Here is a 19,034-nt window from a genome sequence, read left to right as displayed (position 1 = left end):
CCTGATCATGGCCACCCGACCCGACCCGGTCAATATGTTGATGGACGCGGACCGATATTTATAATCCAATCTAAATCTCGGGTCGAGCACGGGTCAAATTTTTTGACAAAAAACCTAAAGAACCCAACCCAACTCGAAAATTGCACATAAAAATCCGAATCCGACCCGATCCGATAATGTGACGGGTTGAGCACGGACAAAAAAAAAATCCGACACGATGGTCGGCCCGGTTCGGGCGCGGATCAACTTTTTTAAAAAAACTCGAAAGAACCGGACCCAACCGACGAATGATAAGCACACAAATGGTGATCGGTGAATCACGAGCCAGGCCTGTTTGGGAGCACTCCACTCCAGAAAAACCAGCTCCACTCCACCAGCTCCACACTTTCCTAGCTCCACTCCACCAACTCCAAAAAAACATGGAGCTCCTGCACGTGTTTGGCTGATGGCGGTGCTCCAGCTCCAAAAATGTGAGCACTTGCGGTGAATGGTCTATTTTACCCTTTGTTAACAGACCCACATGTCATACTCTTCTATTTTCTCCTCTCTTCTTCCTCTCTCTCCTCTTCTCTTCTACGTACTGCGCGTCGGGCAGGAGGCGCGTCGAGCGGGAGGCGTGGCGGGCGGCGCGTCGGGCGGCGGGCGGGCAGTCAGGCGGCGGGCGGCGGGCGGCGCGGCGGCGGGTCAGGCGGCGCGTCGGGCGGCGCGTCGGTCGGCGTGCGGCGCGGCGGGCGGGCAGTCAGGCAGCGGGCGGCATGTCGGGCGGGCAGTCAGGCAGCGGGCGGCGTGTCGGGCGTCGGGCGGCGCGGCGGGGCGGGCGTCGGGCGGCGCGGCAGGGCGGGCGTCGGGCGGCGGGTCAGGCGGCGCGCGGGCGGCGGCCGGCGCGCGGGTGGAATGGGCGACGGGAGTTTATGTTTCGTGAACCGGTACTGTGTAACGAGTGGCAATGGTGGGTAAATACCCACCAACTCCACGAGGAGGTCTGTGCAGGGGGTTTTTGGAGCACCTCTTGAGGTACTCCACAGAAAACGTGGATCTACCCCCTGCTCCACCTTTTTCCTGGAGCCGGAGTTGCTGGAGCTAGACGCGTTTGGCTGCGAAATTTTTGAAGTTGGTGGAGTGGAGCAATTTTTTGTGGAGTGGAGTGCTCCCAAACACCCCCTTAAACATTAAACATAAAGAAGGAAAAAGCCGCAAATATTTCGCGAGCTGAGGACCTGCGCGCGAAAGCGACCGGCATCCCATCCACAATCGGCTCCGTGTCCTCCTCTCGGATTCCCAAATGCCAAATCCCATTCCCACCTCCCCACGCACCGCACCGCTCGCTGCCTTTCGTCAACTCCACTCCTCTTCTCCGCCGCGTCATCTCCTCTTTGCCGCCGCCGTCGCAGTAGCAGGCAGCAGCTATCTCGCTGGGCAGCCATGGATGAGGAGTACGACGTGATCGTGCTGGGCACGGGGCTCAAGGAGTGCATCCTCAGCGGCCTCCTCTCCGTCGACGGCCTCAAGGTGAGACCGCCGATCGCACGCTTGCTTCCCCCAGCCGCCGCGCGCACGATCCACAGCTTCCGTGCTCGGATTTCGGTTTCGGGTCGGTGTGCCTACTCGGTGCTTCAAGTTCGCTTTCATCACTAGGCGTGGACTGGGTCGCTGGAGCTCGCGAGCTCGTAGATCGGAAGCCACCACTCCATTGATCTGGCCGTTGGGCGCTGCAATTAGACGAATGATTTGCTTTTCTATTGTGTGCTGATCTTCAGTGTTCGTCTACCTGCGTGGTGCGCGAGGGTGTCTCTAGAGGCCCCCCGATCACCTTAAGCCCTTAGTTGGATCCATTGTGCCTAGCCATCGATACGCGAAGTGAATGAAGTCTGAGCTTATCCATGTGAAATTCTCTAGATTGGGGCTGCGAGGTCCTTGCTGAATCGAGAGGTGGCATCTAATTCTAGTGATTGCTAGTGTTTTGGTGGAAGAGCATGTATTGAAGCCAGAAGAGAGGGAGAAGAGTGTTTACCTAAAGGGATCCTTTCATTTAGTAGCACTTTAGAATGGCTTGTGTTGGGTTTGCTTGCCCATGCTTGCAGCTATTTTTTAATCGACCGTTTCAATCTCTAATAAGCGGGGTTCCCAATTTTGTCCCACATGCACAGATGGCAAAATGTTGCTCACACAAAACGACAGCAACAACGGAGAGTTAGGGTTAAGATTTCTTGGTTTCCCAAGTCACCTGACCTTAGGCCTCAGCCTCAGGGAGCAAGGTGGACTGATGATAGGTAGCAGCGCTGCTGTGGTAATGGGGCAGCAAGGGTGTTGCCGGGCCATGGTTTTGCTGTCAAGCCTCGCCATTAAGGTGTAAGGCGAGGAGGTGACAGTGGCAGTAGCAGAGTTGTAGGGCGTCACAGATCACCATCAACTGCAGATGTTAGCTGTGGAGCCGGTGGCAGAGGCTACCTGCAGCTGGTAGAGTTATGGGCTTATGGCAGATGGGCTGTGGGTTGTGGGAGGAGGTCATCAAGAACATGGGGCTTGCAATGGCACACTGGTGATGGTTTGTGGGGGCGGCTATGAGTTGCACCGTGTGAGACGTTGAGTCCCCTGTAATGTAATAAGTGAGCTACCATGACTCCAAACCGAGGATGTGGAATAAGAGAGTTCCTTTCATGAAAAGGATGTTTTTCATGAAACAGCGAACCCTTAGATCTTAAATGCTATAGAGATGCTTTGATAACATCTTTGAAGTGTATGTATAATGAGAATGCAGTATGATGAATCAATTTTAGAGCCAAAATAGGAATGATATCCGGCAGTTGCCACAACCTCTCACAAACACATCTCTTCTCTGTGCATCGTACATGTATGCATCGGTTGATTTATTCTATGACACCTGGTCTGTTTGCTCTTGAGCCTTATGCCTTTTTTAGAACCTTACTTAAATTTGTGGTATTTGAAATCTACATGTAAGTGTTAAAAGTTCACTTTTTATGACACCATTATGGACTTGGTTCTGATGATGTTCTAGGTGTTGCACATGGACAGAAATGACTACTATGGAGGAGATTCCACCTCACTCAACCTTAACCAGGTAAGCAACTACTATTACTATTTTTAAGTACCGAGGGTTCTAGATTTGTGGATCCATTTCTTGTCATAACTAAGCTTTTAGTTTTTCTGGAACTTTACTGATACACTTTTCATTCACCTTTTGGGACAGCTCTGGAAGAGGTTTAGAGGGGAAGACAAGCCCCCAACACATCTAGGTGCAAGCAGGGACTACAATGTGGACATGGTGCCAAAGGTGCAATAGTCTTATCCTATGCAAATGTCTTTCTACACCTTTATTAGAACAGCTAATGCATGCAAAAAAGCATTTGAGATGACATAAATATAACACCACCGCCATGATCGTGCATTGTTTTATGATGGGGAAACATTTGCAGTTTTTTTACCATGATTTATGTGTTGACTTACGCTGATTTAGGCATTCAGAGAACTGCGAAAATCCCTTGCCGATTTTCTTGAAAAAAGAAGTCTGCGAAGCGTTCCTGCTAGATTTATGACTTACTTGTTTGTTAATATGTTATACTATTGTGTACCATAATTAAGTTTTTGTTGCTTCATTGTTAAAAAAAATTGTTTCTGTTATCAGTTTATGATGGCAAATGGGACATTGGTTCGAACCCTCATCCACACTGATGTGACAAAGTACTTGTCATTCAAAGCTGTTGATGGGAGCTACGTTTTCAGCAAAGGGAAGGTAGTCTCTTCAGTCTATGTTCTCCCTTTGTTTTACATCAACATCACTTCCTGAATTTTCTGTAGATGGTTCAGTGGTTCTTAGATCTAGTAAGGTAACATGCCTTCTCTCTGTTATCATGTTCAATCAGATTTACAAGGTCCCTGCCACTGATATGGAGGCGCTGAAGTCCCCTTTGATGGGCCTCTTTGAGAAGCGCAGAGCAAGGAACTTCTTCATTTACGTCCAAGATTACAATGAAGCTGATCCAAAAACCCATCAAGGATTGGACCTTACTATGGTGACGACTAGAGAACTTATAGCGTCAGTACCTTTGACCTTGTTGCATTATATTGATTTTATTGCCAGTTATGTACCAGCACTCCAATAGACCAACTGTAACACCTCCAACCCAATTTGGCTTAGATAATCCTAGTAGGTTGGGGACATGGGATTGGCACCACATGGCTAATTGTTGCATTGTTAGAATAACATAATGCTAAACCTGGATAACTCTTTTAGGGAAGTGAAGGTGTGAGTTATGACTTACTAGAGTATTAGTGTCTCACCAATATTATTTTTACTACAAATTTTCAATTTCATTGTAGACAATCGCTTAGTCTTGCATCTTGCCTGTGAACCAAATTCATTGTAGTCAGCAACAAAATTCTTTTCCCTAGTGGCGCTCTTGCTACCTTCAGGGTTGTGGTCCTAAAAAATCTGTTGTGAAAATTGCTGCCTTTCAGATTATACTACTGACAGCTTTTAATCTTCCATATGTTGTGAAAAAAGATATTTCTTGTGCATGTTTCTCTTATATTCTTGGGTAAATTCCTCATGTGCATGCTCCAATCCCTTGAATGTGTTAATGACTTATGGTCCATGTTCCGCATGTCAGTGACACATTTTGAGAATGCAAAATTTTGCAACGGTAGATAACGGATTGACCTGTTGGCCTTAGCTCTTTCTGCACAAAAGTAACTCCATTTTTCCATGTGTATTTCTTCAGAAAATATGGTTTGAGCGACGATACAGTGGATTTCATTGGGCATGCACTTGCTCTTCATAGAGATGATCGCTATCTTGATGAACCAGCACTTGATACAGTGAAAAGGATGAAAGTAAGTCTTGTCCATAGCTGATTCTTAATTGCTGCTACAGATGAACTTGTCATAGCGCTTTTGTTTGAATATACTTGCTTTTTATGGCTCAGTTAAATTTACCTATTCTGTGCTTTTAGCTATATGCAGAGTCTCTTGCACGCTTTCAAGGAGGCTCACCATATATTTATCCACTATACGGGTTGGGTGAGCTACCACAGGTCAGTCATAATTCAATCTATTGATCCAGTACTTCTCAAGTGGGCATCATGTTCCTTGTTGATTATACAATGTTTGTTTTGGGCTACAGGGTTTTGCACGTCTGAGTGCTGTTTATGGTGGTACTTACATGTTAAATAAGCCAGAGTGCAAGGTCTGCTTTATGCCTCTCTTGTCATGGCTCACATAATGTTGGATGGCAAGAAAAATCTATCCTTTTCACCTGTGTTGCCTCATTTTTATAGGTCGAATTTGATATGGAGGGGAAAGTATGTGGTGTTACATCTGAAGGTGAAACTGCAAAGTGCAAGAAGGTGGTCTGTGATCCTTCCTATTTACTCAACAAGGTGAATATTCCCTATATCCATATTGCAAATGGGTCATTTGGTCATTATGGTGCCAAATACTTGTATTTTGATAGATGAAAAGCTAAATTTCTGCATCTTTGTGTCTTTTTCTCCTTTTTCCTTCCCATCTTGAGGTAGTCTTAGTAACTACAATGCCTTCTGGTGTTTTTGCTAAATGTTCTCCCCATGTTTTATGCCATGCTGACGTTTCTCAACAGGTTAGGAAGATCGGTAGGGTTGTACGCGCAATTGCTATTATGAGCCACCCAATCCCTAATACGAATGAGTCCCATTCAGTTCAGATTATTTTGCCACAGAAACAACTTGGACGCAGATCAGACATGTAAGGCCTTCTCTCATGCTCAAATAATTTTATTTTCATTTGTGACTATGTTTACCTGCACACTATTATTGAACCCGATCACTATGCTTGCCACAATTATGACATTTCTGTCGTATTCTCTTTTTTAGGTATGTTTTCTGTTGCTCATACACACACAATGTTGCGCCGAGAGGGAAGTTCATTGCATTTGTGTCTGCAGAAGCCGAGACTGATAATCCCCAGTCTGAGTTAAAGCCTGGACTTGATCTACTTGGCTCTGTAGATGAGATCTTTTATGATATTTATGACAGATATGAACCAGTGAATGAACCATCTCTTGATAATTGCTTTGTCTCAACGGTGAGATTTGCAGTAATAGCAAAATGCACATTAAGTTTCACTGCTAGGGCATTCTACTAAATCTTGGTTTCTCCATGCAGAGCTATGATGCCACCACCCATTTTGAGACAACTGTGACAGATGTTCTTAACATGTATACAATGATCACTGGAAAGGTAACATACATTTCATCCTTTTTTTTCTCGAACACGCATGGGAGCTGCACATCATTATATTAAGGAGACCGAAGAGTCTAAGAAGACTCAAACAAGCCCATTAGGGCAGGGTTTAATACAGAATCACCGTGGATAAAAGATACGACCAGTGACCTAAGCATCTCATCTATGACCAAATGTTCCTAAGACCTTTGGCTCCTGCCATACACCATAGTCTAGCCTCATCCCTAATGTCCTGCATGATGACACTGGAATTAGGTGAGGCCCCCTCAAACACACAAGTATTCCTATGTTTCCAAAACCACCAAGCCACCAACAGAATTAAGGAATTGAAGCCCTTGAGGTGCTGCTTGTGAACTTGCATCATTGCTTGGGGCCACCACTCAATGAAGATGAGATCATCTGGACCTGGCGCTAGATGCTGCAGATCAACTATTGACAACTGAAAACCAAACTCATCTTGAAAACATACATGAAGTTTGCAAATGCTGCACATCTTCCTCCTGATTACATAGTGGACATCGCTCCGGGTGATCAAGACCTCTGTGGGCCAAACGGTCAGCAGTCCAACATCTATTAATGGAGGCCAGCCAAATAAAAAATCTGCAGCGAGGTGGAGCCCATGTTTTCCAAATTTCCTTCCGTGGCACAAAATCAACAGATTCCACGAAGAAACGTTGATAGGCTAAGCTAGTTGTGAATTCCCCTGACTGAGATGGTACCCATAGATGCGGATCCTCTACTCCAGGAGAGAGATCCATCTCAGAAATATCCCATAGATGTAGGTACTCCAAAATTGCTTCTGAAGACAAGCCTCCTTTGATATCAAGAACCCAAGTGTTATCTATCAAGGCTTCCTGAACTGTTTTTCGATATACAATTCTTTTTGACACTTGCTTGCATAGGGATGGCGCAAGGTCTATCAGAGACTTTCCATGCCATCATTTGTCAGTCCAAAAAAGTGTTCTGCTGCCGTCGCCTACAATGGATATAACCGAGATGGTGAGCATTGCCACCGAGTTAGGGTGCACTTGGATATCTAGTCCAGCCCAAGGTCGATCTGGTTGTGTCCTTTTGAGCCATAACCACCTCATTCTCAGTGCCCATCCTAATACATCCAAGTCCTCCAAAATCAATCGGTCTTTGGACTCGGCCCCAAGCAACAGACAGTGGCCTCTATTCACCTCCTTGTGACACTTCCAAATAAAAGCTCTCCGAATTTTGTTGATTGCTTTGATCACCCATTTAGGAAATTCCGAGGCAATTTTTTTATCTTTATTTTATTGATTGGACTGAATGTAGCTAGGAGTACTCTCTGGTTAGTCTAATGTGCGAAAATGTTAGACAAACACTTAGACACCTCCCCCCCTTTTTTTTCTGAAAAACATCTATAATGCCTTTATGCTTTTTATGGCACAAACACGTATACCTAGAGCATATTTACTCACATGTGCTGGTGTTATATTTGCTGAGCAAACCTTTGTGTCGCTCAATGCACTACTTTATGTTGCAAATATGGATTTATCCTTTTTAAATCCTAACTCCACTCTCATTGCAGACGGTTGATCTTAGTGTGGATTTGAGCGCTGCCAGTGCTGCGGAAGAATACTAGATTTGTCAATCATTACCTTATGTTCATCAAAGACGCACATCATTGGGGACAGCATGGGACAAACTTTAATGAATCACTAGTTTGATTCTCTTCCAGACCAGATCACATCATGTGTTCTACTGTTCTACCCGATGCCTACTGGATGCTCGTTGCTAGCAATTTTATGCAAAACTATTGACTCAAGCTGGTGGATGGTGGTGGTTTTAATATTTGCTAAAGTTGATCGAATGGTGTAAAGCCTTAAACAGTGAATGCAGTGACTATGACCATCATGGCTTTGTGTGATGTATAATGTTCAGCAAGTTTGGACGTCATGTTCTTTAATGCTGTCTTCTTCTGCCTGATGTTATTGAGTGCATGTTGTTCTACTGTACTGAATGTATGAAGTTTCATTGTCACACATCATGTTCTTCAAAGATTTTTGGAGCATCCATTTGAAAAAAAAAATCTTTTTGGTCTGGTGTGGGCGTGGATGTGCACCCTGGCTTTTATGACGGAGATATTGTTTGCTGCAAGTTCTGTGTTTTTTTTTTGGGCAGGAGTATGGCTACTGAAATTTAGTGGCGCACAGTATGGTGTTGAAAAATTAGGGTCTTGTTGAACTCCATTTATATTTTACACAAGTTTGATCGAAATGAGAGACTCTGCGGCTGCTCATTGTTGTGCTCTTCTCCTTGGATGTTACTCACTACCAGAATCTCCGTTTTCTGGTAGTGACTGAGTGCCATCCGAGCCAATGATGTACATGTAGCGAGAACTTGGCAGCATCCACTGCCACAAGTTATTCCATATTTTCCTACCGAAATTAAGCTGTTGTCCTATTTGCCAAATAGAGAATTCTCTCCACAAGTTATGTGAGTTTTAGCAAGATGTGTACGTGGCCGAATTTTTTGTGCCACGAGGTGTGATGTTGAAAGATTTGGATCTCGTTGGTTTTTTTCTGTGGCACTAGTGGTATGATGTTGGAAGTTACGGCTCTTGTTGATTTGAATTAATGAATTTTGTTTCTACTTCACCCCAACGTGTCCCATTGCAACCAAATGCACTGTTGCTGTTGCTGTCGGTCACGTGCGAGAATCTGAGTGCTGTCCAGCTGACACATTCTTATCCTACCACTGCGCGTCCATCATCAGGTTTCAACAAATTAACAGTGAGGCCTCATCAAAACTCAAAAGTATCAGGTTCGGGATCATCTGAGTAATTTTCGACGCAGATGACTACTTGTGAGATTACAGATATATCAGCACTATTTTACGGCTGCTGTGAGTGAAGTTACCTGCGAAAACTATGCCATGTCTATGCTTTACAACACAGGAAAACTACAACGTGATACGAGACATCGCTGCAGAGCACAAAAGTTACTATCGCTCCACCACTCTCTGCTTCCAACTGCCTCCTTGTCTTCCCCAGCTGCCATTTCAACGTTCCAATCCTAGGCCACATCGTCGCCGTGCATGATTTCGGCCGTGGAGTTGTGCATGGATTCGGCCGTGGAGTTGCCCTCCTTCAACCCCGATCTCTTCTTGGCCTTCTCCGCCCAGCCCAGGACGCCCTGCTGCACGTGCTCGTTGAAGATCTCCTTCTTGTAGTAGCTCCCCATCTTTTTGCGCAGAGGGAGACCATCGATCAGTGTTTTGAGGATAGCAATTTTATCGACAAACAACATCGAAAATGCCAACGCACCTGGGTTACAATTGCATACAGAGGCAGGGTGCTGTAGCTGCAGAGAAGCTGAATGACGACCCTGCAAGGACAAGGATGGATGGACGAGTCAGAAGAAAAACCTCATGTGTTGTTGCCATATAAATTTTAGTTCCTGTGAGATGAAATAAACTGGAGGCCATGCAAATTACCCAAGAACGAGCCTTGGCACCAAGAAACCGACATGGTCCATGAAGCAGGAGTGGAATCCATAGGTCATCTGGAAAAGGAAAGATGGAAGCCGATACACGATGTTGTGTTCAGTCATGGCATCTGAGCTGACCAGTGACCACAATTTGGAAATGGTGTGTCGCAGTGGTTACTTTACTTACCAGTATCCAGAAGAAGAACGAGAGCTCAAACGCGTTCTGAAAGAGGATGAAGTGGATGAGGTGCAGGACGATCCGCGGCCGCCCGAACCAGAAGTGCTCGTCTGATGGCTTCACAACCAAATCGCCCTCGATCGCCGCGTGCCTCGAGGCTACATCGTAGGCTAGCTGAGCTATGACGTGCTCCAGCTTGGTGCCAATAGCCATCAGAAGCTGCAAAAAGTATGCAAGTACACTGTAAGGACCTAGTCCTGGATGCTAACTCACTAAGTCAGTGTGGTCACTGGTCAAGGACAAGGAGGATCATTCAGTCACAGCATAATTCTGTTTGTTCAGACTATGTAAGGACTCTGAAACAATACGCTATATATGCACTTACAACAAGGGGGAGGAAAGCCATCCAAAAATATGTGTGCCAACCTGCAGATTAACAAAATGAGATGAGTTGACCTACTGAAATATTACTACGAAGGTATTATTTTCTTACAAAGGTTAGAAGGGGAAAACTGGTTCTGCGAGAAGAATGTTCAGAAACAATATAAATAGCAACCACATTTTTTTTTGCGAAGGTTGAAATAAAGACTTACCATTCACATTCAGCAACAGAAATATCACAACGAAGACCCACAAGGACCAGCTAAGGAGATAGAAACAGCACGGTCAAGTATATATATTGACTCCCAAAAATATAATTAAGTTTATTCGTGAAGGAAAATTGCTTCAAATTTTAACTGAAAGAATGTATAACAGTCTTTTGGATTACCTTGTACTGACTATTTTCTTGAAATCAGACTCTAAAACCCTCATCATGTATCTGTGGAAATCAAAATTTGGATTTCCGCGGCAGTGTGTCTGCAATCCAAAAGAATGCAAGTTTATATAGAGGAAAAGAACACAGCACCAGCTAGATATCAAATTATGCTTACCATGATAAAACCAAGACGCATTGCGTTGTAGTCCGATTTAGCTACTGAACCATAAAACTGCTTAACAAATGAATGCTGTGACAAAAGGAGAAAAAGAAAAGGCCGATTAGTTCACGGATAGACTATACACTGTGAAGAGTAACACATGAATACGTAGCGATTACTTTCAGTATCAACCCTTGGAAAAAAAAATCTGCAGTTCTGCACAGAAAAAATTGTGTACGCCAAACTGAGCTCAGATAATACAGAACTACGAAGAGTCCTTTTGGGTAGTCATGTCGTCTCTAATCGTAGAACATAACAAAATTGTAATACCACCAAACTAATTTTCAAGACAGATCTAATCATATCATTTTCAAATGTCCCTTTTTTTTTCCTACTGAAGCGAGTACATGCAACTTTGCAGTATACAAATAAGATATGACAGTTGAGATCATGGGTGCATTACTTACCAGCCAAGACAATGTCATAGAATCTTTGCCAATCCCCTTGTAATGTTCTCTAATGAATGAAAGTTGATGCACAGGTAGCACCTTCTTAGGTCCTGCAATTTCATAGGATTTTATCAGCCCCTCAACAAATAAGCAGATCTCATTTATTGTGGAAAAAACAAACATTTATTTTTCTTGATTAAAAAAAACAGCTTTTATTTTAGGATTTGTCCCCTTCCGGTTTTCCTAGAACAAAAATGCTGCTTCAATTCAAACCACAAAGGTCGCATTGCACTAGAATATAAGCATCCAGCTGGGTCCTGATAGATACCGTTTCCTGCAGCATTGTTTTTCTGAATTTCCTCCTCCCACTGTTTCCATTTGTGTATCTGAGTAACAAATAAACACAGCACGTAATCAGCAGCCGGCAAAAGCAACAAGAGTTCATGACTTAACCTTGACCTGCAAAACTAACGCCATAAGCAGCTTGCTTAGTCACCTTTGCACCTCCCAGAAGCATGGTTGTAGCACTGAAAAAGACATGCGCCACAGCAAGAACAAATATGAAAATGTGCAGCTGGTGCAAGGCTTCTTCCGACAGCAGTGGAACTTTTCCCTGTCAGAACAATCACAACAGCTGTTGTTAGACACCGTTACATCAGAGATTTTGCTGTTTGCTTAATGTTTTTATTAGCTTTCAATAGAACATAGAGAACCAAAAATTTGCACAAAATCTATAGAAAACGGTGAGTTTCGTCTGAATCGAATGGTTCAGTCAATTGCTCACCTGCATCTGGCAGAGCCCGGCCTCGGCCCCAGCCTCACCCTCTCCGAGCACCCGCGCCCTGCTGATCCCTCCGAGGATCTCGGCGGCGGTAAAACGCGCTCTCGTGGCGGCGACCCCGGCAGGCTGGTGAGCCTCCGGCCTCTGGCACGGCAGCATGTACTCTGTCCAGCTGGGAGGGATGCATGTCCTCTGGATCGTCTCCTGGAACGCCGTCATCAGCAGGGATATGAACCCCAGAAGCATCAGCTCTGCATCACACCAAAAGAAGAAGAGCTAAACATTTTTTTTCTCGTCCAGTAATTTTCAGTCATCTCTGGAAAGAAGATCAAAAATTTCTTTTCTGTCTACCTTCTTTGACCTTGAGGAGCGCCTCGTAGAGCGACCTCTGATTGTTCTTCTTGAGCGTCTGCAGTATGCATGCCACGAAGCGGAAGCTCTTAGCTCACCGGCGTCAGCAGGAAAGCAGTAGGCAAGAACTCCAGGTTCGCCGACGTACCTTGCCGAGGTGATGGAGGCCACGTTCGGCGGCGAGGGAGATGAGCACGATGATCGAGCAGACCGCTGCCACGATCCACGTCGGCGTGAACTGCAGCGCCGCCGCCTCGTCGGCCTCCCCCATCGTCCCTCGCTCGCACGTTCCTCCCAGCAAAGGCTGTGACACTACCACTCCGGGACCGGGACCGCGCGCTTCTGCCCGTTTGGTTTGTTTTATTCCGTCAGGAGACCTCAGAACGGTGGGGCGAACAGCAACGAAGAGCTTTCAGTTGGGCCCGGGAATATGAGATCGGTGGACGGCAGCTCACAGGAGAGGAGAGAGGAGCCGGTGTCTCGGAGCTTTAAACTGGCAGTGGATGCGACGGCGAGGATGTAGCTTTGTTGCACGACCACATGTATCACAAAACAAAATTATAATTTTATTTTTCAAAAATACAGTATGGAAAAATATGTCCACATATATTCATGCATATATATACACTTATCCTTATGAACGCACGCATGTACATCTACCCTTATGAACACCCCCTAAAGGCTAAACTCAGTTGTTAACGAGCTTGTCTATCAAAAAAAAAAAAAGCCGCAAGCACCCATACCAAATCAGAGGCTTGAACCTCAACTGAGCTATACTCATCTGCAAGAAAGCTCGAATTATGCTAAGAATGCCAAATTTCAAGATTAAGTTCATCTTCTTTAAAATATATTGTATTTACAACACAATAAGTCAAAAAGAGGCATTCAGAAAAATGAGGATTAATACATTACCAAAATGATGTTTACAAGATTAAAAAAAATGTAAGATGAATATCTTGCCAACAATATCTTAAAATTTACAAGCTACTTTTGATTGCTTCCTAACATATATATGTGATATTTTTTTTGGAACTATGTGTGACTTTTCAGAAGTCCATTATATTTAGCCTAAAAATTAGCCTTGTCAAAACAATGCGTGGGCATGAATAAATGAGTACAAATCTTAGCACGATAGCGTTGGATTTTGAATGACAAATATTTCCAGTATGATGTTTGACAATTTTTTTCCCATTGTACACAACGATCTTTGTATTTTTTTGAAACTTCCATTTCCTTTCAAGTTAGGAAAAAGTATGCCTTTCATCCTTATGTATCTAAAATTGCGACTTTCATTCCTAATGTTTCAATTGGTGCAATGAACCTCTTTAGTAACTAAATTGGTGCACGAGTCATCTTCACCTCGACTTAACAACAGTTTACTGCCAGCTGACAGTGGTTTAGGCTACGTAGTAATCATCTAACTTATCATTATTCCTTAGCCATGTCATATGCCGACTAATCCACAGTGCCGTACAATGTTTTGTTTAAACATAGCTAGAAACTTTTTTGGCAAATTTAAGTGCTTAATTCATCTTTTTTGTTCCTTTTGTAAACATCAAACATGTATGATTTATGCAGTTGTGTTTCAAAATCTTTGCTAATTCTTTTTGTCTAGTACAAAGCGTTGGTACACACACATATTGTTTCTTCCTCTGGAAAACAAAATGAAAACAGAAGCATCAATGCCAAAGTTTTAGGAAATTCTCTAAATTGATTATCCTGTAAAATTTAAGCTTCATACATATCAAAAATCATGTAGAATTGAAGTTGTGTGCGGTCTGACATCTCACCCGACCTAAGGTTGCGCCCTCTAACATCGCACCTAAATCGTTGTCACATAGTATAATTGTATAAACCATTGTTAAACTAAGTTAGGGATGATTAGTGCACCTGTTTTAATTAGTTAAGGGGTTAATTTGCACCAATTACAATTAATACATAAGAGATGAAATTCACACTTTTGCTATATTTAAGGGATGGAAAGTACACTTTTTCATGTAGTTACAAGGATGATAAGAAGCGTTTATGCATATACCACTAAGCACTCATTGTGTACTCACACCAAAAATAGGTATGCCATCTACCGCACATCTTATATTCTCACCATGGGTAGATAGCATATAGGATCATCCAATTCACAAGGATGGTGGATAATCATCCTACTGGCCGGAACCCCTCATCCCAGGTGAGCTAGACCTGATAATTTTTTTCTTAGAGAGATTTATATACTAGTTAATTTATTTGGAATCATGTGACTGCATCCTATCTACGTCATGTATTTGTACGTCATAGATCCAGTTATCAGTAGAGTTTTGATCAAATATATTATCCTATGATTGTGATCCAATCAGAGACTAAACAAATGGTATTACTTCAGATGCATGCATTTGTTATCAGTGAACGAACGAAATTGTATCATTTGATGGAATCCATATTTTAGGGATTGATCTTTCTCATACTAAATATTGTTGTCTATTGTACTGTATCCATTAGACTAAGAAAAGGCTAATTCTAGATCAATGCCAGCATACTTTACTCTCTCTTTTTCGTGTCATAGGCAATGTTATCTTTTAGTTATTAAGAATATTAGGACATGCATGTACAACAATTAGACAGCAACCATCTATAAGTATTTGCCATGTCATGTAAAGACAACAAAATACATAGCTCATACCTCATGAGTTCTTTATTAATCATATTTCCATCTCAATATAACTCTATATTAATCAACGATTATATATAGATAACACATATAATTTCTGTAGTGCTTTCTATTAAACATTCTAAGTTGTAATGTCCATATTTCGTGCCGAAGCTGTCCCACAAGCTTTGCTCGCTCTCTGTTAATTAGAGAGATTGATTTGGTAATTAACTTATCTGGAATTGTGTGACCGCTTCCTGTCTATGTCATGCACATGGTGTATTCTTTCTAAGTCCTCTTTTCATTTAGTCTTGATTAAATTATGTCATACTGTGATGCGATAAGCGATCCAGTCAAGAATTAAATTGTAGCTCACAGTATTCTTGTCAGTAATAGACTAGCATTATTTTGACTGAATTCACATCTTCATGATGGATGCCTTCCAATATATTAAAGGACTAAGACTTTCTTGTAGTCATTAAACTAAGAAAAGACTAACCCTTGGTCACTCCAAGCAGTCGTAGTTTTGTCTCTGTGGTGTCATAGGCCACGTTATTTGTTCTAAGAAAAATGTTCTTTGCATGTGCCCATGTCGATCATGCATATCTTTCCATTAATTTTAACATAGAAAATGCATGTGCCATGTTTCAGTAGCAATGAATTTGAGCAAACACAAAAAGTCCATCTATTCTAAGTCATATCTGTAAGCCAATAGGTACTCGACAAGTATATGAGTAGACAGAACTTTATTATCCCATGATTAAAATTTAGGCGACGAACTAATCCTATGTTCACAAGTACACTGGCGGAGCTTGACTGACAAAGAGGGTGCAGTCTATGGAAATGTGGAAAACATTAGTCTGCAGTGCCGTTTTTAATGTTTATCCAGTGGGGAATTAGCTTAGGCAGGGGGCTGTGGCCCTCTATGGCCATAACGTAGATCCGCCAGTGCACAAGTATATGAGTTTCTTATTATATACTCCATATTTGATGAGAGAACTCTGGCACGAGTCATTTTGCTACTAGTATCTTGTGTAAAGATTTAATTTGCCGGTCAGTTGATGATCTGACGTCAACCTTAAACTTCACGTATCCACAAAAACCCATATCCTCCAGACTTGATGCAAGTCATTGCCAGAATTATTAGGTTGTTTTGTTAAAGTCATCTTCTTCAGCATATGAAAATCACTACTTAAAAAACGATTTGTAGGGACGTCCCATTTTTTATAAGGCCGTGATCCCGACAAGGAAGGAAGAAGACATACTCCTACTATTTCTTCCCTAATATGATTCATACCATGTAATTTTACTAGGACTCCTATCATGTAATCCTATTAGGACACCTACCTTGTAACCGACTAGTAATTCCGCCCCCTGAAGTATATAAAGGAGGGCAGGGGTCCCTAGATCGGTAGGCCAAGACCTCATGGAACCACAACAGAGAACCAAATTTTTAATATCAAACAACACCCAAGCGCAGGGCGCAATATATACAACACCCCAAATAGGACCTAGAGTATAAAGCTACTCTAGCGGTTCGAACCTGTATAAATCCATGTCTTGCATCTTCGCTTTTACCTTCGAGTTCCAGGTCCGGCGATCCCCCACCAACCAATCTACTACCTCGGAATACCCCTCAGTAGATTGCCGGGTATAAAGCACCGACATCTGGCGTGCCAAGTAGGGGCGATCGTCGAGATCATCGGACGAGCTTAAAGGACCTTATCATCAAAATTAATCTATTCCGCAGCACGGCGTGGTTGTTGTTAGGCAATGACTAATCAGCAACTTGTCGTGTCTCTGCGTCAAGATCCAAGATAGAGTTCAAGACCGAATTGATTTCCTGTATTGCTCCAAACGATCAAGATTGTTGTCGCAGGAGCACAGGAGATCAAGGCTGCTGCATATAGCTCGTAGATCAAAGAGGAGGTAGTCGGATTTGAGGTCAAGATGCTCTCCGTCACCGACCTGCTATCGGATTAGAGCAAGTGACAGCTATTGTTAACCGGTATCAGAGTCCAAAGTTGAGTTGCACTCGTCGGTCGAACCAATCTAAAAAAGTACACACGCTGTTGTTGTCCAAGGGAAGGATAAGCTGCCAGCTTCTTGCATGCAGATCGAGGCAGGGTAGAGTGCAGATCGAGGCAGGGTAGAGTCACACTCTGAGCCTGTTTAGTTCCCCCAAACTCCCAACTTTAACACTATGCAAAAAGAAGATTCCCCATCACATCAAACTTGCGGTACATGTATGGAGTACTAAATGTAGACAAAATCAAAAACTAATTGCACAGTTTTGTTGTACTTTGCGAGACGAATCTTTTGAGCCTAATTAGTCAATATTTGGATAATAATTCACAAATACAAACGAAACGTTACAGTGCTAGCACAGTGATTTTGGACACCCAAAATCAGGCAACTAAACAAGGCCTCTGTTCGTGAGAAGCAAATATGGTGGAGCATTGCAACATGCACACGAAAGGCCAACACAAAACTACAAGATGTTTGCCTAACGTACGACAGAAGATGTACGCGAGCACTACTATACTGACGTCTAGCCGCATCAACTCGCCGACAACTATTTCGACTACTCGTCTCGACTAGAAAACTAGTCGGGGCAGACTTCTCATCGTCGACAACTAGTCGGAATCAACTCTGACTAGTCAGCTTCATCAACAACCGTCACGGCTTCACGACGATCGCTACGGCTTCATCGACAATCATCCACGAATCAAACTAAGTCATTTTTTTAATTATTTTGATATAATTTTTTCGGCTTGTTTTCCGCATGTAGGGCAATGCGTCGAGTAATTTTTTTTGTGTACGCCTCTCGACGGAAATTACCCTCCAGAGCTACACTTTGCCAATTATTCCTAGGGCATGTTAACCGACAGCCATGGGCTTGGTACACTAAATTACGGAGGCTATAGCCACGGTTTTTGTGCACTAAGTTTTGGAAGCTCCGCCAACAGGCTTGGTACATCGAATTTCAGAGGCTACAGCCATGGGTTTGGTGCACTGAGTGCTGGAGGCTCGCAACGGCTACACCCTAAGGAGGCACAAATCCTAAGCGCGGCAACACGCGCTCTCCTCATCAAAAAGGCATAAAAGTCTCAATGACTACTTTACGCGCAATCGTGCATCTTTTTGTCGTAATGCTGACTACTTATTTTAAATGTCTTCTCTTTGTGATTGTTAATCTACTCGAGCAGAACACGCCTCAATTCATGAAAGCCTCGGATCTTCTGTCATGCCTAAACACTAGGACGCGAGACAGAGATCTTAGACGCGTAGCATACATGAGACAAGAGCCGAGAGTCTAAACGTAATAGTCTAACTACTCGGGAAAAATATGGCCGAAACAAGAACATGATACACAACATTTACATTATATTCATCACTGAATAAATTTTAGTAGTTTCAATATTCTACAATATGCTACATAATGTATGCTTCTTTTTTTCAGGTCAAGCTTTGGCGACGACTCTTTAGGACACTCAGCGTACCTCCAGTGGCTCAGCTAGCTTCCAAGCTCGGGGGCTAAGTGCCAAACAACTACTCGACGTGGCTTCTAGGCTCACCTGGCGCATAAGCTCGGTGCAAAACTACTCGAATGATAACTTGCATGAAGATTAAAGACCCTCAGATTGATTATTTAATCATTCTAAGGCTCGGGGGCTGATAAGCTACCCCCAACAGCTAATTTTGTCAAGACAAAGAAAGAGGATTCAAGATTTTATTGACCCTCAGCTTGATTCTTTGATTCAACTTAAGGCTCGGGGGCTACTCCATATGGAGTGTGACTTCCACCGCCGTCCATATCAACAAAGATGAATATTAAAAAATCAAGACGATCAAGGGCTTGAGCACACCATAGCCTCATGGCAGCTTTGAAGAACTTTAAAGGTTCAGCCAGACAAAGTACTCGAGGAGCACTAAACTACTCGGTGAGGATCTAAAAGTACTCGAAAACCGCTGCATTCGACTATGAAGCACTCGGGGGCTTATCAGGGATAAATCCCCAATACC

At 43.3% G+C, this 19,034-nt stretch overlaps 2 protein-coding genes across 2 annotated transcripts; one reads left to right on the top strand and one right to left on the bottom strand.

Moving 5' to 3' along the window:
• Window positions 1-1,275: 1,275 nt before the first annotated feature.
• On the top strand, window positions 1,276-8,169 carry LOC117848373 (guanosine nucleotide diphosphate dissociation inhibitor 2). The gene is made up of 13 exons (XM_034729748.2): window positions 1,276-1,509; window positions 3,017-3,079; window positions 3,209-3,292; window positions 3,644-3,751; window positions 3,882-4,054; window positions 4,740-4,851; window positions 4,971-5,051; window positions 5,141-5,203; window positions 5,295-5,396; window positions 5,615-5,739; window positions 5,868-6,078; window positions 6,159-6,233; window positions 7,792-8,169. The coding sequence occupies exons 1-13, from the start codon at window positions 1,423-1,425 to the stop codon at window positions 7,843-7,845; spliced, it is 1,338 nt and encodes a 445-aa protein (XP_034585639.1). The 5' UTR covers window positions 1,276-1,422; the 3' UTR covers window positions 7,846-8,169.
• An 839-nt stretch (window positions 8,170-9,008) lies between these two features.
• On the bottom strand, window positions 9,009-12,820 carry LOC117848372 (MLO-like protein 1). The gene is made up of 14 exons (XM_034729747.2): window positions 12,516-12,820; window positions 12,368-12,425; window positions 12,020-12,267; window positions 11,732-11,848; window positions 11,564-11,621; window positions 11,254-11,345; window positions 10,802-10,876; window positions 10,639-10,727; window positions 10,463-10,512; window positions 10,255-10,295; window positions 9,879-10,088; window positions 9,699-9,766; window positions 9,529-9,589; window positions 9,009-9,445 (listed from the first exon to the last, which is right to left on the bottom strand). The coding sequence occupies exons 1-14, from the start codon at window positions 12,636-12,638 to the stop codon at window positions 9,278-9,280; spliced, it is 1,458 nt and encodes a 485-aa protein (XP_034585638.1). The 5' UTR covers window positions 12,639-12,820; the 3' UTR covers window positions 9,009-9,277.
• Between the last annotated feature and the right edge of the window lie 6,214 nt (window positions 12,821-19,034).

Source organism: Setaria viridis, chromosome 3, assembly GCF_005286985.2.
Source record: "Setaria viridis chromosome 3, Setaria_viridis_v4.0, whole genome shotgun sequence".
In the NCBI taxonomy this organism is placed as follows: domain Eukaryota; kingdom Viridiplantae; phylum Streptophyta; class Magnoliopsida; order Poales; family Poaceae; genus Setaria; species Setaria viridis.
This window is presented reverse-complemented; position numbering and strand designations above follow the sequence as displayed.

Coding starts and splice junctions, on each gene's coding strand:
- LOC117848372 (XM_034729747.2), bottom strand. CDS start 12,638: ATGGGGGAGGCCGACGAGGCGGCGGCGCTGCAGTTCACGCCGACGTGG. Junction 11,346..11,563: donor AAACAATGCTGCAGGAAACG/GTATCTATCAGG, acceptor ATGAAATTGCAG/GACCTAAGAAGGTGCTACCT. Junction 9,590..9,698: donor GTGCCAAGGCTCGTTCTTGG/GTAATTTGCATG, acceptor TTGTCCTTGCAG/GGTCGTCATTCAGCTTCTCT.
- LOC117848373 (XM_034729748.2), top strand. CDS start 1,423: ATGGATGAGGAGTACGACGTGATCGTGCTGGGCACGGGGCTCAAGGAG. Junction 5,052..5,140: donor GGTTGGGTGAGCTACCACAG/GTCAGTCATAAT, acceptor TTTGGGCTACAG/GGTTTTGCACGTCTGAGTGC. Junction 5,204..5,294: donor TAAATAAGCCAGAGTGCAAG/GTCTGCTTTATG, acceptor TCATTTTTATAG/GTCGAATTTGATATGGAGGG.